Source organism: Elaeis guineensis, chromosome 8 (assembly GCF_000442705.2).
Source record: "Elaeis guineensis isolate ETL-2024a chromosome 8, EG11, whole genome shotgun sequence".
In the NCBI taxonomy this organism is placed as follows: Eukaryota; Viridiplantae; Streptophyta; class Magnoliopsida; order Arecales; family Arecaceae; genus Elaeis; species Elaeis guineensis.
The window spans coordinates 5,980,093-5,998,671 of record NC_026000.2 but is presented as its reverse complement, the minus strand read 5'-3'; the positions used below and the strand labels follow the sequence as shown (position 1 = coordinate 5,998,671).

General features: G+C 38.9%; 3 protein-coding genes across 7 annotated transcripts; 2 read left to right on the top strand and 1 right to left on the bottom strand.

Annotated features, from left to right (window-relative positions):
* The first annotated feature begins 117 nt into the window (after positions 1 to 117).
* LOC140851124 (MADS-box transcription factor 3-like) lies at positions 118 to 3,901 on the top strand. 3 transcript variants are annotated; one of them, XM_073242666.1, is made up of 3 exons: positions 118 to 355; positions 486 to 1,003; positions 2,397 to 3,901. In XM_073242666.1, exons 2-3 carry the CDS (start codon positions 872 to 874, stop codon positions 3,273 to 3,275), a joined length of 1,011 nt encoding a protein of 336 aa, XP_073098767.1. In that variant the 5' UTR covers positions 118 to 355; positions 486 to 871; the 3' UTR covers positions 3,276 to 3,901. The 3 variants fall into 3 exon arrangements, with proteins under 3 accessions (XP_073098767.1, XP_073098768.1, XP_073098769.1); XM_073242667.1 differs by having other exon boundaries at positions 120 to 355; positions 870 to 1,003; XM_073242668.1 differs by lacking the exon at positions 118 to 355 and having other exon boundaries at positions 870 to 1,003; positions 2,375 to 3,901.
* Positions 3,902 to 4,746: 845 nt separating this feature from the next.
* Positions 4,747 to 6,895, top strand: LOC105050916 (uncharacterized). Its single transcript, XM_010931145.3, has one exon. It carries the CDS (start codon positions 5,398 to 5,400, stop codon positions 6,295 to 6,297), a length of 900 nt encoding a protein of 299 aa, XP_010929447.1. The 5' UTR covers positions 4,747 to 5,397; the 3' UTR covers positions 6,298 to 6,895.
* A 1,082-nt stretch (positions 6,896 to 7,977) lies between these two features.
* On the bottom strand, positions 7,978 to 16,190 carry LOC105050627 (protein transport protein sft2). 3 transcript variants are annotated; one of them, XM_010930716.4, is made up of 6 exons: positions 16,063 to 16,190; positions 15,737 to 15,982; positions 11,641 to 11,908; positions 9,092 to 9,196; positions 8,502 to 8,648; positions 7,978 to 8,403 (listed from the first exon to the last, which is right to left on the bottom strand). In XM_010930716.4, the coding sequence occupies exons 2-5, from the start codon at positions 15,931 to 15,933 to the stop codon at positions 8,538 to 8,540; spliced, it is 681 nt and encodes a 226-aa protein (XP_010929018.1). In that variant the 5' UTR covers positions 15,934 to 15,982; positions 16,063 to 16,190; the 3' UTR covers positions 7,978 to 8,403; positions 8,502 to 8,537. The 3 variants fall into 3 exon arrangements, with proteins under 3 accessions (XP_010929018.1, XP_010929017.1, XP_029122075.1); XM_010930715.4 differs by having other exon boundaries at positions 8,115 to 8,648; XM_029266242.2 differs by lacking the exon at positions 16,063 to 16,190 and having other exon boundaries at positions 8,115 to 8,648; positions 15,737 to 16,056.
* Positions 16,191 to 18,579: the final 2,389 nt, after the last annotated feature.

Below are 18,579 nucleotides of genomic sequence, written 5' to 3'. Positions count from 1 at the left end.
ATATATGTGTGAAGGAGCCAGCCCTAATGGGCTTATAAAAATGGGCCTAAAAAATTCATTTGGATCTTTCTTAATGTGCATATGTAGGCTGTGCACGTGGGCTGGACCCAACATCTACGCAACTGATCCATGCATTCTTGTTGGCCGCCCATCTCCCCTGTGACCGAGTAGGAAAACGAAGGTGTTCTTTTCCCAGAGCAGCCGAACCAAGAGAGCGAAACAGGAGGAGGAGGGGGAAAAAATACAATGGCGTCCAATGTGGCAGCGAACCATGACAACCTCCGCTTCGGATTGAATGGGATTAATTAAAGGCGACATCATCGGATATCACCCACTCGAATCGCTTCGTGAATCCGTCCGTAATCCTCTCGCTCTCCAGCCTCTTCGACATCTAATTTTGTTCTAGTTTTGGAATTTTGCAGCTCTGGAAGAAACCCTAGTCTTAGCTCCCCTTTTTTTTTATTGATTTTTCTCCTGTCGAGTAGGTTTTGGGAGGAGAAGAAACGGATTGGATGGGATCGGCTTCCATTTTGATGCTCAAATGCTTTCGATGTGTGCGACTACATTTAAAAGAATGTAAAACGAGTCTAATCTTGCTTTCCAAGAGAAAGAAACCAAAAATACAAAGGCCGAAAGGCTCGCAATCGGGCCCACCTAAATCCCCGCGCGCACGTGTGTATATATATATTTATATGGAAAGAGTAATTATGGATGTGTTCACAGCTGTAATCTGGAATCTTAAAAGAATAGGAACTTGTTTCTAAGGAAACAAATTAATCAAAATACTTTCTTAATTATGGGGAGGATATTCTAATAATGAATATATTAAATATAAGTTAACCTTCCTATCTTTCTCACTTTCCATACAGAGATGGCCGAGATCTCGCTGTTAGAGCTATTTATGCAAGAGGGAGTGCAATCAGGGGAACTAAATTTTCTTGTGAGGAGTGGAAGACTCTCCCCTTCTCAAAGAAGACGAGGGTTTTTTTCACTTTCTAGCAAGGTAAGTCCGAGCCTTCAAGACTGCGTTCCTCTTTTATTTCCCTTCTTTGTTGTGTCTTTCTTTTTCAAGGGCATTAAAACCATGGAGACCTTCACATGATTGAACTTGATATTGTTTTTTTTTTTTTTCCTAATATTTTGATTGCAGGTTACATGTTAACTCTTAATTAACTCTCTTGTGGGTTATTATAACTACCTGTAATGGTCATGTCATAGTGTTGCGGAATTTTTTTGATGTATATAATGATATCAACGAGTTCAAGAACACATCGTATAACGATAGAAACAATGTAAAGTTTGACAAGTTTTGCTCAAAAGAAAAAAGAAAAAAAAAAAAAGAGTTATAGAATGCTTGATAAGTTCTTAATGGAAAAGTGTTAGTCACGACATATATGTAGTAATCTGAAAAAGAAGTGTCCACAGTTATATGGCTGTTGTGCGTTATGCCGTTGGTGAGTTGCAAGCCGGTTTAAGATGATTACAAGTAACTCTCATGAGCTATTATAGGTTGTAACAATTTGTAATGCTTATGCAATAGTGTTACAGAAATTTTAATGTATACCATGATATCTATGACGTTTTTTTTTTTTTTTTTTTTTGATGAGAATAATGATATCTGCAAGTTAAAGAACACATAGTATAATAATAAAAAAATCATAAAATATAAAATGTTTTGCTCAAAAGAAAAAAAGAGTTCTAGAATGATAAATAAGTGCTCAACGGTCAGTGTTAGTCACGGCACGCGTGCGCGCGCGCACATATATATATATATATATCAATGTCAAAAGGAGTTTGCATAATTATATGGCTGTTGCATGTTACGCGGGTGGTTAGTTTCAATCTGGTTTAAGATAGTCATGATCCATCCTAGATAGTAAAGTTTTTCATGTTTTAGACACTGATGCAGCATGAAAAAAAGGAGTTTTGGTCTGAAAGCAATCAAGTCTCCATATTCACAATGTTCTCTTAATTAAGGGAAAAATTTTTGATGGTAAATCTCCATGCAATTATATGATGATTTACAGAATTGATCATAACTGAGCCAAGGCCTATGCATGAAATATTTCTAAATTTTTTCTTTTTTATGTTATATGTTAGTTTTGATTATACGCTTGGAAAGAAATCTATAATGACTATCATCAAGTAAAACATTCCCCTTTCCCCCCTATTTTTAGGATCAGATCTTTCTTTCTCAACTTTCTAATCTTCATTAGCAATTCGTTATTTCTTCCAAATTTATGTTTTCCAGTTCATAAGCTTGTGATTGTTTCATGTTGGTCTTGAACAAGCTTTTGAGATTAATACGACAAAAATGATCAAATCTTTTTTTTTTCTCTGAGAATACACACATAAACATTCTTCACATGTTTAGCAAAATTTTCGACATGGGCCAGTCCAAGGTACAACTAAAGTTCATTGAAGAACAGCACAAACGTTCGGCAACCTATAGGAAAAGAATAGCCGGGCTAAAGAAGAAGGCTAGTGAATTGGCCATTCTTTGTGACATCCCGGTCTTGGTGATAAGCTTTGGACCCCGAGAACAAGTAGAGACATGGCCTGAGGACAATCAAGCAGCTCGACACATTATTGACAGGTATCGAGAGCTTAGTATCGATATCCGAAACAAGAACGAACTTGACTTACCAGGTTACATGAAGGCTGAAATCGTCAGACATCAAGCATCATTCAATAGGAGGTGCAAGGATTTAGCTGATATGCCATTGTTGCCTTTGGATGGTTTGTTTTATGCCATGCTCAAGTCACTAAGGGAGCTTGCTCATCAATTGGACTCAAGAATGGAGGTGATCAAAGAGAGAATCCAATTGCTTGAAGATAGAAAGCACTTCAATTTAGGAGAGACCATGAACATGGGAAGCCAATTGCTAGAAATCACTCCCCGTGATGGGATGATGGGTATTCAAAATACAGGTTCTGCTTATGATCTGATGGTTTCGGATCCATATCTCACCATGAACGCTTCCTTGCAAGACCCTCCACAGCCAATGAGCTTCAGTAGCGGACAGATTTCTACAGATGCTTTCTTGCAGTATCCTTATGGGCTAATGGGCATGGATGAGGTACCCTTAGCTATGGTGCCTTCAATTCCAACGATCATGGATGAGGTACCCTTGGCTATGATGCCTTCAATTCCAATGAACATGGATGAGGTACCCTTAGCTATGATGCCTTCAATTCTAATGAACATGGATGAGGTATCCTTAGCTATGATGCCTTCAATTCCAACTAACAATGATGAGGTACCCTTGCTATGATGCCTTCAATTCCAACGAACATGGATGAGGTACCCTTAGCTATGATGCTGCCAATTCCAACATCATCTATGTCACCACTGGTTGGTCCAATATTGGAATATGACTCTGCCAGCGGATTTGTGGTCCCTGTCGATCCACCCAAGAGTTCAATCGGGTTGTTTGAGAACAATAATTTGATGGGAGGTGGTGCAGCATTGCAGAATCATACTAATTTTGTGGTGGCTCAAAACAATATCCATCATCTGGGTGACTCCTCCAACAATGGTCCACTAATCGGTGCCAGTCCCATGCAAACTTGTTTCTCCAATAAACCAGGGCCATTTGCTTGGAAGCCATAGAAGTGATGGTTCATGCTTTTAGTAGTAATGATTCTATCAGTTGGCTTATTAGTTTGTTATTAGTTTATCTAGCTTTGCTGTCTTTCCCTTGTAAGCCTGGACTCTTATTGCATTGAGCCATAGAGTGCCAGCAATTTGTACAGAAGGGAACTTGCTCTGTTTTATCCCCCATAAGCATGGACTCCCATGGGTTGAAGCCATGGAAGTGCCTGCAATTTTGTTGTCAGGGGAGGGAACTAGTGCTTGTTAAATACAGTATGCTTATAAAAGTAATGACTTGATGGTAAACTTGTGCATGATTCCATGGTAGAAGAATTGTGTCTTTAATGGGATGGCAGCAACCTATCCATCATCCATGGCTCCAATCATCTCAAGCTCAAAATTGGAAATGGATGGGGTTGGTGCAGCACAAACTACGTTATGATCAAGCCTTCTGTTACCTATGATTGTCCTGAATAGCTTCAATTGGTTGGAAAAAAACAACAAACTACATGCTAACATTTTGAAATTCATAAAACAAAAGGATAATTAAAGATTGACAAAAAAAAAAAAAAGAACAGAAAAAAGAATTCAAGTTTATGGCTATATTTATATACTTGCTTTGCTTATGTAAGGAAAAAATGACATTCCATTTTTTTTCTTTTGTGAAAGAAATAAGGAATACAGAAGCACCATCACCGGCAACATCATATGTATGTGTATATACATTTGTATGCATGCACATATATTTCTATCTATATAATATAATAATATATAGGTGTATAAATATGCATGTTGATGATAAATTATAAAATTTATAAATCACTAATTATTCTTGATGAATTCAATTATATAAAAATAACTTGCAGTATAACTTCACCAAGGAAAAATCATGGATGATTCATAAAAGTTGTAGAAATCTGGATAACGTTGTGGCAAGGAGATGCGTTTGATGGGTGGGGAAAATGGTGATGGAGTTTGATGCGGCAGTTCAACAGACCAAGAAGGAGAAATTTTCTCCTTTTTTTCCTCCCGACCAATCTTTCTCCGTCCTGTTTGCTTATTATAGATACAGATATCTTTCTTTTTTGCTCCTAAAATAACTACAATATCCTTCTAATGTTGTAATCATATGCTCGGAATGCTAAGTTAATAACAGAATTCTTAGTAGTCAGTTTGGTTAGTTTGGTCACCAAGGCTATTTCTTGTTCTTTATGGTGCTCAGCCTTTAGGGGCACAATTGTCAACCGACATAGGACAAATTTTGGCGTGGTCTCTCTCTTTTTCTCGCAAGAAGAGAAGTCCAGGAACAAGGAAAAGTATTCTTCCTCATTGAATTGTTTTCCTGTTCATCTTTCCCCATAGATCATTTAACCACTTAAATTGTTGTAAATCCCTTGATTTCTATCTGGGGTCCCCAATACGGCTATTGCTAATTTTCTTGGTCGCTTTATGATGATTTTCTAAGCACCTAAGGCCCTATTTTTTAACATTACTGATTGATTTGTTTTCTAGCCTGAGGTAAACGCTTTATTTCAGCTTGCAGTCTTCTCTCATGCATGGTTCTCTTAATCTTCCATAAAATGGGAATTTTTCTCACATTTTGATTCTTCCTTCTTTGGTACATTTTTGGTCAAGAATTCTATTCTCATCCCCTCCCATCTTGCTTGACATTCAGCAAGATCAATTATTATCGCGCAACAAATTAAGAAGAAATTGCTTTCTAGATTTGATTAAAGTATCCACAATTTCTATATCTTCGAGGAGTCGAGTTCTCACCTGATACCGGCGAATTTGATTCATATATGGAGGCGGCAAGTGCCAACCTTGCACGTTCGTCCAGCGAGAAGCATGTGGAGGAACCGGCAAGCAACAAGACGGCACAATGCTCGGTGATCTCCATCTACCAGGCCAATATTTTGGGGTTGCCCCGAAATGTGACGGTTGTTTGGAGCAAGAACCTCATCAACCACTCCCTCTCGGTCTCCGTGGAGAAGTCCAACGGTGACAGCCCCTTCACATGCAAGGTGGACCTAAAGCCATGGCCCTTTTGGAGCAAGAAGGGCTTCAAGTCCTTCGAGATCGACGGCAAGCGCGTCGACATCTACTGGGACCTCCGGTCGGTTAAGTTCTCCAATGGCCCCGAGCCCTCAGGAGGCTACTACGTCGCGCTTGCATGCGATGAGGAGGTGGTCCTCCTGCTGGGGGACTGCAAGAAGGAAGCGTACAAGAGGACGAAATGCCGGCCCGCGTTGGAGAGCGCAGCATTGGTGTCCAAGAGGGAGAATGTTTTTGGCAAGAAGTGTTTCACTACGAGGGCCAGATTCGATGAGAGGAAGACGAAGGAGCACGACATCATCGTGGAGAACTCGATCTCAGGAGCCAAGGATCCGGAGATGTGGATTAGCATCGATGGTGTCGTTCTGATCCATGTGGACAACCTCCAATGGAAGTTCCGGGGGAATGAGACGGTGATGGTTGAGAAGGTGCCGGTGCAAGTGTTTTGGGACGTGCATGACTGGCTGTTCGGGGCCCCGGGAACGGGGCATGCCTTGTTTATATTCAAGCCTGGGGTACCAGGGGCTGCAGCAGAGGAAGACCGCAATGGGACTGAGGGGTGTAGTAGTAGTTCGGGTCAGAATGGCACTGCAAGCTCTCCGGCTCCAGAGTTCTGCTTCTTTCTTTGCGCTTGGAAGACGGAGTGACTGATTCACGAGTCAGTCAGTCCCAGCGTCATCCCCGAAGGCTAAGATGTTCCGAGGAGCACTATATGTGAAACATAAGAAACATACGAGGTCTGGCACGATGTTTTCAATCTGAATATAAAAAGAGCTCTCTCCCATCTTACACTCCCATGCGATGTACTTTTGAATTCTGGATGTTGTAATGATGGAGAACCCGTCATTCGATCGTTAAGAATATATTATTGAACTGCAGGAGACTTGACAATATCGTATCGGGTGGTTATTTTGATTAGCTAAGTATAAGCTACTGCGACGATGGCTTTTGAAGCATATAAGGTAAGCTTATGCCCTAGTTGACTTATTTTATCCATAGAAGCTATGACCTGTTGATTCATACTACAAAACAATTGTCTTTTGAATTTCTTCCTTTCTTTTTCCTTTTGAGAATAGAAGTTAAACCTCTCTTGAATGATTTAGATTTTTTATTTTTATAATTGACCTTTTTTTCATAACTTCAATCATTGAATCACATATAGCATAAATCTCACAGCACTATAAACTTCTTCGTTCATCTGCTCGCATAGATCTTGAAGGACCATCGTGCAATCTAATTGTAGATTGTTGCAAAGAAAGATGAATCCCTTTTTTATGCAAAATATACAACCCATCCCTCTTGAAAGCCCTGTTTTTTTTTTTTTTTTTTTGGGTTCGAAAGCCACGCTTGGCAAACCTCCACCAGTCCGGCAATAGGCTTTCAGTTTGAGACGTTCTTTTCTGATGGTCACAACCAAGGATCGTACGTTGTCCGGTGAGAGGCATCCAAACGACCCCGAGTAAAATTCTGTATACCGTTCTACTTTTCAGACCAAAAGGCAGTCTAGGTCGCGTTTGACATGAATCAGTTATGACCCGCTGTATCGTTTTGCCCGAAGCCGTGTTTCACCCAATAGAGAGCTCGTTCTTGTCGGATGGGTTTCATCTACTACATTTCTTAGCTTTATCAAAGGTAATTTGTTAGACTTGCATAGCATTTATATGCAGGCGGCACTAATACAAATTTACATCATCACACCTCATCGAGCTGGTACGAGCACTTTGTAAAAATCAGATAAATGAACGATCTCATCCGTCTTGAGTCCTAGATGGCAAAAAGGAAGTGAAAAATGGAAACGCAATAGATGCGTAACGAAAAGGTCCACCGATGAGACCGTCTGTGAGCAACAACTTTCTTGGGGTTTTCATGAGCAAGGTGATTTGACAATGTTGAGAAACGCAAGTGTGATTCTCGCGGCCTGCTGAGAGTCTCCAGGCGTATGCACCATTCTCCCTGTATGCCTAATTTTGCAAAGAGTAAATAAACACAAATACAAAACACAAATGGGTTGCCAGTGCTCCCATGTTGTTTCGGGTGACGCCTGTCAAGATCGTGCAATTTGGTTTCTCCAAAAGAATACAAGGAGACACTACTGACACATCCTCTACAGAAACCAAAGGCTGCACAGAATCGGTTCCAGGGCCTCATGTGGAGTATGTCCAAAAAAATCTCATTTTTTTGCCTTGGCTTCTGCCACCTAGGCTCGCACAGAATTAAATAATTTTTTGAACCTTCCAACTCTCTTGGACTTTTGCGTGCACCGTTTTGACACAAGAAAACAGCCTCCCACAAATATCCACAATACAATCAAGTTGTCTAACACAGCATGAAAAGAAACTCCAGTGCAGAATCACGGAAAGATATATGTCCGAATCTCAACAACGAAGAATGAGCAATTGTGACAACCAATTTCAGTATGGAAGCCACCATCGTTGGATGATATGAAACCATGCAAGAAAACCAATTCAGCAAACCACAACATAGGTCCTTTTTTTTTCTTTCTTCTTTTGGAAAGAAATTTGTGCAGCAGTTTCACAAAGGACCAATCTGGCTCGTACCTTAAGGCGTATCTGCTTAAAAATGCGCAGGACAGGAGTAATGAGTTAAAATTGTTATGAGAACTCATCTCTTAAAATCCTTTATATCCAACAGATCTCTCTCTCTCTCCTCTCTCTCTATTGAGCTAAGATTTGTGTCGCTTGAATCCATTTAGCTTATTTTTGGAAGTCCCATCATACACTGCAAGCTCAATACTGCTAATAATATTCAAGAACCAAAAAGATAGAACGTTAGTGTGGATGCTGTTACAGGAAGTCCCTTGAAACAAAGGAAACCTAGGATATTAGCTCACCCTCATATGGGAAAATGAGACTTACACCTCACCACATCACCTGCCAAAGCACTTTAGTACTGATGATGTAAGAGCTGACGAAAGAAACTTCATTCCAGCAGATCCTCCAGGAAAATATGAAATAGCATAATATCCAAGCGCAAGGACCTAGGCCAGAACCCCCCCCCAAAAAAAAGTGTAATTAATTTTTCTGTCAGCTCTGAATAGGTTATGTTGATGTTCTTTACATTTGAAGTATTTATTTTAAGCATTTAGACAACACATATTTGCTATCAACTAAGATGTCTAGACAAAATAAAAGTTACTACAAAGGAAGGAGTTCAGGTCTGCATATTATAATTGACAATGTTATTACGCACCATTATCATGAACTAAAGTATTAAACCAGCTATATCTTGCTAACATTATGTGCTCGTGAAAACAATAGCAAAACAGCAAATATTTAGAAAAGGGAAAGAAAATTATAGACAGTTAAATAACATAATGAAGCCACATGCATATCTTGACAGCAATAGGTCAGATATTTACCAGCAACTTGGAGAAATAGAAGAATAAAATGCAAGTAGAGTGAAGATCACAAGGATCATTACCTGAAGCACAGAGAAGAGAACAGAAAGGATGTAGCTATGAAGCACCATGGACACATAAATGGTACCCACCATGCTTCCAACAAATCCCAGTGTGAAAGGTAGTCTCTGTTAAAAACACGGAAGCCCATATTGACATAAGTTATTATTCTTACCACAAATTTTAGTGAAAACATATAAAAATACAAAGCAGATCTGATAGCAACGCTTGATAGACCATTTAAGTGAGATACCAGTGACCATGAAGTAAAGAGCAACTGAAATGGCTACATGTCAGAGAAAGCTCGTCAGGGAAAATGGAACTTTATATCCAATGTTTGCATTCAACTTACCCTCCAAGTTTTTGAATTATAAGCCACTTACTATCACAAGATAAACCACAGTAGCAGCAAACTGATCAGAGCATGGTTTGCTGAACCAGACTGATAGGCAACCGGCACGATTCAAGCTTCTAAAATAAAACAGCTCCCCCGGCTATTAAATCTCCCACACAACTTGGCTATTAAACGGCCCACATCTATTAAACGAAATGGCTCGCAATTCATTCCACCCACCCGACCTCGGATGCTCGAGAGAGCACCCCTTCTCTGCTTGCGAACACTTCCCTGCCTGCTGCTGCTCAAATGCTCTGCCCTCCTGCTGGTATAGTAAGTCCCTCCCCACCCTCTCCCTCTCCCTCTCCCTCTCTTGGGGCTGGGGTAGGGTTTCAAGTCCCTCCCTCCCCCCCCCACCCCTCTCTCCTTTTCTCCCGCTCCCCCTCCCTCTCCCCTCTCCCCCCACCTCTCTCTCCTTTTCTTCCACTCCCCCTCCCTCTGTGGCTCTCCCTGTGTTGGTACACCTCGAAACAGCATGGTACAGACCCGTACCATGCCGAGTTGGTCGCATCTAGTACCCCCTCCGGTACGGTTCGGCGAACCTTGGATCAAAGTTTAATTTTCAAATAGAACCACAAATTATCTTTCTGGACCTCAAAGTGATCATCCACTTTAGTACCTATTGTGCATCTAGCTGATGTACTAAAGCATGGAGACACACAGCACCAGCCCTCTACTCAATTAGTATTTAGCCCAGAAACCTTTATATTCCAGACCAAGTACCATTCAACACAAAATTTATAACACCAAAAGAGGACAGTTGTGGATTAACAATATTTATGGCAAGAAATGGAAACTCAGATGCTGCTAGTGATGTCCAAGACATATGGCCAACCACATAATTTTGCAGGTGCTAGTGATCAGTCAGAGTGGATTAGAGTAACGCCATTCCAGAAACGAGTTTTTTTTTTTTTTTGGTATAACTTCCATGGCAATTATCAGAAGGGAAAGACTATTTGGTTGAAATGGACGACTAAGTTGAGCATGAATGCTGCAAAGATCAGGAAGACATAGTTATCTACAACTAGGGCTCTAAATATGGAAGTCATAGAAAATAGGGTGCTCTTCAGGCAGGCTGACTCAAGTTGCCTAACAGAATGCATTAACATCCTTATGTAATAACATAGTCTAAGTAAATTGGAGTCCGTTTCATAGAAAAAAGTACAGCAAACATCTCCCGAAAGACAGATGTTCAGGTATTGCTCTATATTAGAGGGGGAAAATTTTGTCCTAACCATCTGACTAACCCAGTTTGACAGGGAAAAAAAATCAGGCCATGGATGACAGATCCATTTCCAGGAACCAGGTCAATTCCTGGAAAATTTGGCCAAGTTTAGAACTTGCCCAATCGAATGCATTTACATTCTTATGTAACAACCTAGTCAAGGAAGTAAATTGGAGTGAGTTTCATAGAAAGAAGTACAGCAAACATATCACAAAAGACAGATATTCAGGTATCACTCTATCTTAGGGGAGGGAAAATTTTGTTCAAACCACCTGAATAACCCGGTTTCACCGGGGAAAAAACAGGCTATGGATGACAGAACCATTTCAGGAACCAGACCTATTCCTGGAAAAAACGACCAAGTTTGGAACTGTGTTAGGTTTAAGACTATGAATCCAAAAATACAGGTTCTTACCATGGGGTCTTAAAGTGGGGCCAGACTGGGTCAAGTATAGGTTGACCAAATTAAAACCAAACCAATCTGAAATTTGTTAGTTTTGTAAATACATACAGGAACAAAAGTTAAACTGAAATCAACTGGAGTAAAAAATCCCCAAATTCTTCCTAATAAAGAGAGAATCCATCATCAAGACATGAAAGAAATCCTACCATTGATACTTCAGCCATTTTCACATTCCTAAATCTGGAACAAGAAACTCTATTGCAGCATTAACAATATTGTTTTAACCTAAAACTACTCCATGATTCATAAAAGAAAATAAATCAAAAAGTTTGTCCTCTTACTACACAGTTAATATAGTAAATAAAGAACAAATACATATTTCCCCATAGCCAACCCTATTCCAAGTCAACTAAAACATAACACCTATATCGTTTTCTTTCTTTTTTTTTGTGTAAATGTGATGTACTCATCTTTCTTTTCTTTAATCAGAAGATATGGAAGAGAAGTGGCACAAAACTAACAAGAAAAGGCATCTCTAGTAATTTGATACCTCTTTTGAAGCCATGTGAGCAAGCTGATTCTTAGGACCTTTAAGAGCAAAGAATGATCCAATAATAAAGGCACACCCAAGTGTGAAACAGATAGCAAATTTCTGAGGCATCAACACCATGACTGGAAGGAACATGGTGAATGCAATAAAAATGAGAAAAATGCCACTAGCAAGGAGCAGTCCAAAGTATAAAAGAGACTTTCCAGATGGTACATTGCTAGTGGCTGACTGAAAACTTCCAGGTAATTCTCTAACACCTTTGGAAAACCTGAAAAATATCAACCGAACAAATATCAAATTTAAATGTTGATTTGCAGAATAGATAAGAAACTGTAAATCATATCATTAAATACTTTATGACTGGACAAAAGAAACTTGCATCAGAAACAAGATAATGTCATCTCTATTTTTTCAGTAACACTCTCATTAGCGCAGAGCATACCTAGCTCAAGAAACCTACTTAGTTGCTGCCAGGGTTAATGCTAGCATATAGATCAAGTAATAAAGAACATTCTCCAGCTTAACTTTAAATTTTTGATAATTGGTTTACAATTATGGATAAATCACCAGCTGCAGAATGAGGTCTGTGAACCAACATTCTGATTGGAACCTAGAAGCTATAAATCTCTAGCAAGGAGATCACACCGGCTTTGAAGTGTCTGTGGACCTCTCTCCAATACTGCTTCTTAAGTGCTTCTTTACTATAAAATGTAATAATTAGCATGCAGTACTAGGCATAAAAATTAATATGCCTGTTTTTCATTGTTTTTTGTCAGACATTTTTACATGCATGCATACACATGTATGTAGATATAAAAAATGATAAATACGGTAAACAATAAAACATGTGCATATGCACATTTCAATTTAGGCAATAATCTGAAAGTTATGGCAAACCAAAAAGACTTTAAAAAATGACAATAATCCGAGGGAACAAATTTATTTACATGCTAATAAAGCCTTGAATATACATATAGAATAAATACAGTTTACAAATGGTCTCTATTGACCGAGACAAAAGAAATGTAAGCGTACCAAGAGAATTTGGGGGCATTAAGAAAAATAAGGTCTGAATACATGGTATGCTCAAATCGCTGAGAACCAATGTGTTAAAGCAGTTGCAAGCAACAAGACTAGTTATCACAAGCCCAGTTAGTTTGTAATCATGATAGGCTTACACTTTTTCTTTTTTGATGCAAAGGGAGGCTTACCCACTATGGGCTTACACTAATTGTCAGCACCATAACCATTCCTCCTCACAGGAATCGTCAATAAACTTATTGATAATATCTACAAAGATGTGGCACAATGTAAGAACAACTTTAACCAATTCGAAGGTTAAACTTTGAACTAAAATAAGGGTCTAAAGCTAAAAGAGCAAATAATAGTATATATGTGACGTAGTTCCCACATAATCGGGATGCAGGTGGGGCCCCAATGTATATGATCATTTTCATTTCTAGGAATTATTTACAAAAGAATAAGTGGGTAGATAAGCCATATCTTATACAGTTGGAAGTAAACGAATGAAGCGAAATGCTTTTTGATTGTTAGGTCATCAACACATTCCCTCAACGTACCAGAGCATTATGTAAACTACAATAGATAGTAAAGTTGGGTAGTTAAAAGGTTGAAGCAAACAAGATGCAAGTGGCAGAAATGAAAATGCTGAGACATATGTTGGTAAATAAGCAACGTTATAATGAGGATAAAGTATTTTGAAGGACACATGGAGGTTAAATCAATTGAGAATTGATAAGCTAGCAATGGTAGAGCAACGCGTGTACTAGATGATGCATGGATATCATATCAATTAAGGCAAGTGACAGAAATGGCTGAATAGAAACAGCATGCAATAAAATCTAACAAGGCCCTAATAAGAAACGGTCTCCAAATCTATGTCAAAGATTCTAGAAAGAGAAAGACATGACTATGCTAAATGATTAAAATTATGGGAAAGGCTTTGAAAAGGTGAATGATTGAAAAGTAATAATTTTAAATCCAAATAGTTGCGGTAAGCCTTAATAGCTACGGTAAGCAAGAATTCTGATACAATGAAACTCTAATTAATATAAAACCAACATTAGGTTTATTATAGTAAATCTTTTATAGGCTATGGGTTAGATCACTTGGTACTTGATCAACATCATATCCACAAGCAACAATACACGTATCACATTGGCTCATTGTACCAAAGCTGGTGCCAATGGACAATATCTAAGACATAATTATTGCAAAAAAGGGAACTAGTTACGATTTAACTCATCTTAAAAATACTTAGATCTGATTAAAAAAATGGGAGAATGATACAGACATCCATTCTCTAAAGTTTCAAATTTAAAAAAATCAAATATATAACTTAAGAAGAGATATACAAAATTATGAATTTTTGGGAATTTGGTTTAAATCCAATTGCATCCATAACTTTGTAAGAGAAAAAAGCATAAGGAAAAAAAAAAATCGCACAACGATACCCCCTCAAGGGTATTAGAGAGTGTGAAGAGTTTACTGGCGGTGAAGGGATTTCTAATTCTATTAATTTTCTTAACTTTATTTTCTTTGCTGATTGATCTTTAAGGCTATTTAAGTGGGCTAATAATTTGAGTTTTAAAGTTGTCATATGATTTCAAAAATCATGATCGGACTACTATCTTAGAGAAATCCAGTAATTTATGTTACAGTTTTATATACATTTGATACTTGGGCCCATGAAGGTGTACTACGTACAAGGATTTACTCATCATGTTCCATAGTTGTGCAAGTGATAGGTTGGCATATTATGATATCTTAAGATACCATAGCCACCAAGAGCGCGATCGCATGCTTGAGCCCATTTCAACTCATTATTCTATTCATTTTCCTACACACTTCATCAAAACAACCAAAATATAAAAATATTATTCCATGGTAACATTTATTTTACATTATTAATATTTATCTGAGCATTATGTGGACCTGAATCCTACCACATCAGATAAATTTGGGGAAGCAATGCCAAAAGTGACAGTAACAATTGTTCATGGCCAGCCATTTTTGCACGAAAATTCATATTCTCACATATTATTGGGCTATACATCCTATATGCAAACTCAAACTTCCTCGCTTCATGGAAATACAATCTGAAATATATAAAGGTAAAAGTTCTCTATTGATGCAATTACCTCAAGATGCATTAGTTACCTATTTAAACAATTCATAAGGATTTCATTATGAATCCCAAAGTATTAGATGTTTTTCAGAATTTTTTGAAAAGGGCATCAATAGTTATGCTATTGACACTTGAAAGATGAATGTACAGAGATAAATAGTAGCCTTGGAAATCATAGCAAAGCAAATATTACCTGGCCTCTCAAATTGTGGATCGTGAACTACAATAAGTCAATCATCCAAATTTCCTTAGAAGGACCATAACTATAATCTCATCTGTATTTCTTTTAGTGTCAGGTCTACCACTCCTTTTCCATTCATTTTTACCGAGACTACATTATCTATTGACATAAATCAGTTCAAACGCTTTCCCACTTCCATCTTGACACACTAACCTTTTCCAATTCACCCTCATATATGAAACCCTTCTTCCCCAACCTCCTGCAATTTTTGTTCCACATGTCATACCACCTTACACAATTTTCTGGTACTTTGCTTTCAGATGTTGTAACTCTTAAAACTTCTATATGGCAGCTTCAATTTTACCTACTTCTATACTACGTAGATTAACCAAGATCTAGCTCAGCAATCTACTTTGCAATATATCCTCTTTGTATTCCAAAAGGTCTAAAACTCATCTATGTCTTCGTTCTTCCACACAACCAACTTCGATATAATGAAACATAACAAATATTTGGGATCCATTGGCCGTCACCTCATCAAATTGTTATAGTTCGGTTCTTGTTTGAAGGCCCCTCCTCCAGAATCTGATCCACAGTTTAGGCTGAACCAGCATGACACTGTATCTCAACAGTTTTGAACCCAAACCCTAAATTACCAAGAAGCGTTCAAGAAAACCAAAGAGCAACAGAAGGACAGAACACAAGAAATAGATTGCAGTAAGAACTGAAAACGAAGAAGATGATCAAAGAGAGTGGCCTCTTCTTACACGTTGAAGGTTCCAGTGACCTTATCGTTGGCGGTTCTGACGGCGGCCTCGAGATCGAAGCCCAGGGCGGAGGAGGCGGCCTCCTCGGAGGATCTGGAGGCGGCGTAGGAGTTCCAGTCGGCGAGGAGGGAGGAGGAGCTCTGCTGGTCGCGATCGCTCGGCCCCCCAGAGAACCAGGCCTGCGCGGTCTTCTGCATCGCGCGACCCGGATCGAATCCGGAGACGGGGAACCCCAAAGCGAGACCCCTAGAGAGAATAGTGTCGGAGATTACGTGAGCAAGTTAAATTGGCTTCCATGAATGATGGCGGTTGAGAGAGAGACAGACCTCGGTCGATTTCTTTATCGCAGGAGCGACAATTCAAGGAGGAGGAGCAAGCAATCTCCGCACGCTCGGGTAACGCCTCGTTCGTGAAGGACTCGGGCATCAGACTGGGAATATTTAAATAAACAAATTCTGTAATAGTTATTTTAAAAAATAAATTATATTTATATAAATTATGTAATACTAAATAAAAATATATATATATTTAAAAATATAAATAAATAGGTACAAAATTTTCAAAACAAACCCACGTAAATGTTTTCATCAGATTGAATTTTTCTCAAATTAGTTTCAAAATAACTATTTACAGATAACGAAATAAATCTTTCGATAATTTTATTAACTTGATTTTTTTAAAAAAATTTATCCATAATTTTATTAGAGCATGTTTTATATTTTTTAAGAATCAAGATTATGAATTTCAGCTGAAAGATATTTTTGATAGACGAGACTCATTCGTTGGAATGATTATAGATAATTATGTATTATATAAAAAATGAATAGGTGTTTTTGACATAAAAAATGACAGTATCCAAAAAGAATATCCCTCAATTGTGAAAATATATAATTTTTAGATATAATATGAAAAAATTCAACTCTTTTTTTTTTAAAAAAGTTGTAATTATCGAGGCTTATATTTGATTGGAGTTCCCAAAACACTTATAGTGAGTCAATTCATCCCTCTCAACCTTTTACATTTGGCCACCAAGCACAGCCTCTGGCGCAGTGTGCTCATCTTAAGATAGAACACATATTCCACCATTAGTATATTCCAAGAACAAAATTTGTACAGCTATCGCAGCAGCCAGACATTTTCTATCGTTTCTTATGCAGAGTTAGAAGGTCAAGAAGAGTGCACAAGATTATTCCCGTTGGCATATGAAAATCTATTAAGCAAACTGGTTCAATTATGGGGTTTCACCCACCCGGTTCATTGGCTTCCCCTCAAAATTGGCCAGATTAAGGATTTCAACCGCACTTCCAATCCTATGTAAAGACCAAATCAATTTAAACACATCATAACGAACGGGCAAAAATCATGTGTAGGAGTTGATGTAGTATTTTCAAGCTTTGGGAGGCCACAGAAGGAGTCGGAGTATTGGCTCCAGAAGACTAAGACAGGTGTGGTCCTAGGTGGAGGTGGTGTATAGCTCTCTACGGGCTCAAGGTCCGAGTGTTCAGGACTTCGAGGGATTTGATTGGTGCTACAGAGACTTGGGGATATAAGTGGAGCAAGGAATTAGAGCCAGAGCTGAAGCTGTGGAAGAACAAGCAGATTCATGGTGTTAGTTGGCTCAGATAAGATTGGATCGACTAAGTCGCAGGTGGATCAATCCAGTCACAGTCTGGGTCGACGATATCTCAGGTAAACAGAAAGGGATATTTTGGAAAACTGTGGCATGGTACGTAGGTGAGTCGACTCATGCTAGTCTGAGTCGACTCAATCGCAGGTGAGTCGACTCAGTGTCGGGCAGAGCTACATGATTTTCTGTTTGGATCTAGAGTCAAATTTGATCCTAGAATTCTTAAGGCCTAATTTGATAGACCTTAAGGAGGCTAACTAAGGGTTTGAACTGGGATTAAGTCCAAGAGATGAGAGCATATGAGACATGGGTGTACATAGGCTTGGTGAGTACTTTCATGTATGGGTTAGCCAAGAAAATTTTTTGTCAAGCCTATTGGCTGTATATATATATATATATATATATATATATATATATATATATATAGTATTAGGGTTTGACACAGGGTGTGGAATACAAGGTCTTTTCTCCCTCAATCTCCTCTCTCTCTCTCTCTTTCTCTCTAGGTTATCGCCCCAGGTTTCTTGAAGAAATCTTAGAGTGGGGGGCGCCTCCCTCAAGCCCTAAACGCCCTTGGGGGTTGGGAGGAGGGAGGTACCCCATCATAGTACCTTGGGATTGGTGCTGGTATTTGCTGCCTTCAGAGAGATCGGATCTATTGCAGGTCTCCTCAGGTCAATGCATAAATCAAGGGTTTCAACATGGTATCAGAGCAGCACAGCAGATTGAGTTAAGCAGCGGGTTGAGCAATGCCATGGGTCCTTATATTTGATATCAGAGTCTGGTAGAGCGTAAAAAAAGGAGAAGTCATACAAGGTGAAATCAAAAATCTGCACATCTATATTTCACGGTGTCTCAGATCAACTTTTGTTCTTTTTGCTGTGGTTTGGCCAACTGGGTGTAGCAGATTGAAGGTGGAGGCTAGAGATTTGAAGGAAAGGGATGCTTCTCGGGGTGGAAGGTTTAGGTGCATAATTTGTTGATCCAACTTTGGTTGGAGGCGATCTTGGAGGAAACATCAGAATTTATGATGGTTAGGCGATAGGGATCTCTGGGAAGAAGGGCAGCATGGGGGCTGTTGGTGAATGAGGAGAGTTCACTCAAGGGGTAATGGTCGAGGGAAGCTGAAGAAGCAACTATAGCCTTTGGGTGTAAGAAGACAAAAAAGTAGTCGGGGATGCATTCAATAGTTCGACTAAAGCAAAGATTTGTGAAG

Bases quoted from the DNA above. Each gene is read 5' to 3' on its own strand.
- LOC105050916 (XM_010931145.3), top strand. From the start codon at position 5,398: ATGGAGGCGGCAAGTGCCAACCTTGCACGTTCGTCCAGCGAGAAGCAT.
- LOC105050627 (XM_010930716.4), bottom strand. From the start codon at position 15,933: ATGCAGAAGACCGCGCAGGCCTGGTTCTCTGGGGGGCCGAGCGATCGC. The intron at 11,909-15,736 runs GTAAGAAGAGGC...GATATTTTTCAG, and splicing joins GTCACTGGAACCTTCAACGT to GTTTTCCAAAGGTGTTAGAG. The intron at 8,649-9,091 runs GTAATGATCCTT...GTTCTGGCCTAG, and splicing joins TTCTCTTCTCTGTGCTTCAG to GTCCTTGCGCTTGGATATTA.
- LOC140851124 (XM_073242666.1), top strand. From the start codon at position 872: ATGGCCGAGATCTCGCTGTTAGAGCTATTTATGCAAGAGGGAGTGCAA. The intron at 1,004-2,396 runs GTAAGTCCGAGC...GACATGGGCCAG, and splicing joins TTTTTTCACTTTCTAGCAAG to TCCAAGGTACAACTAAAGTT.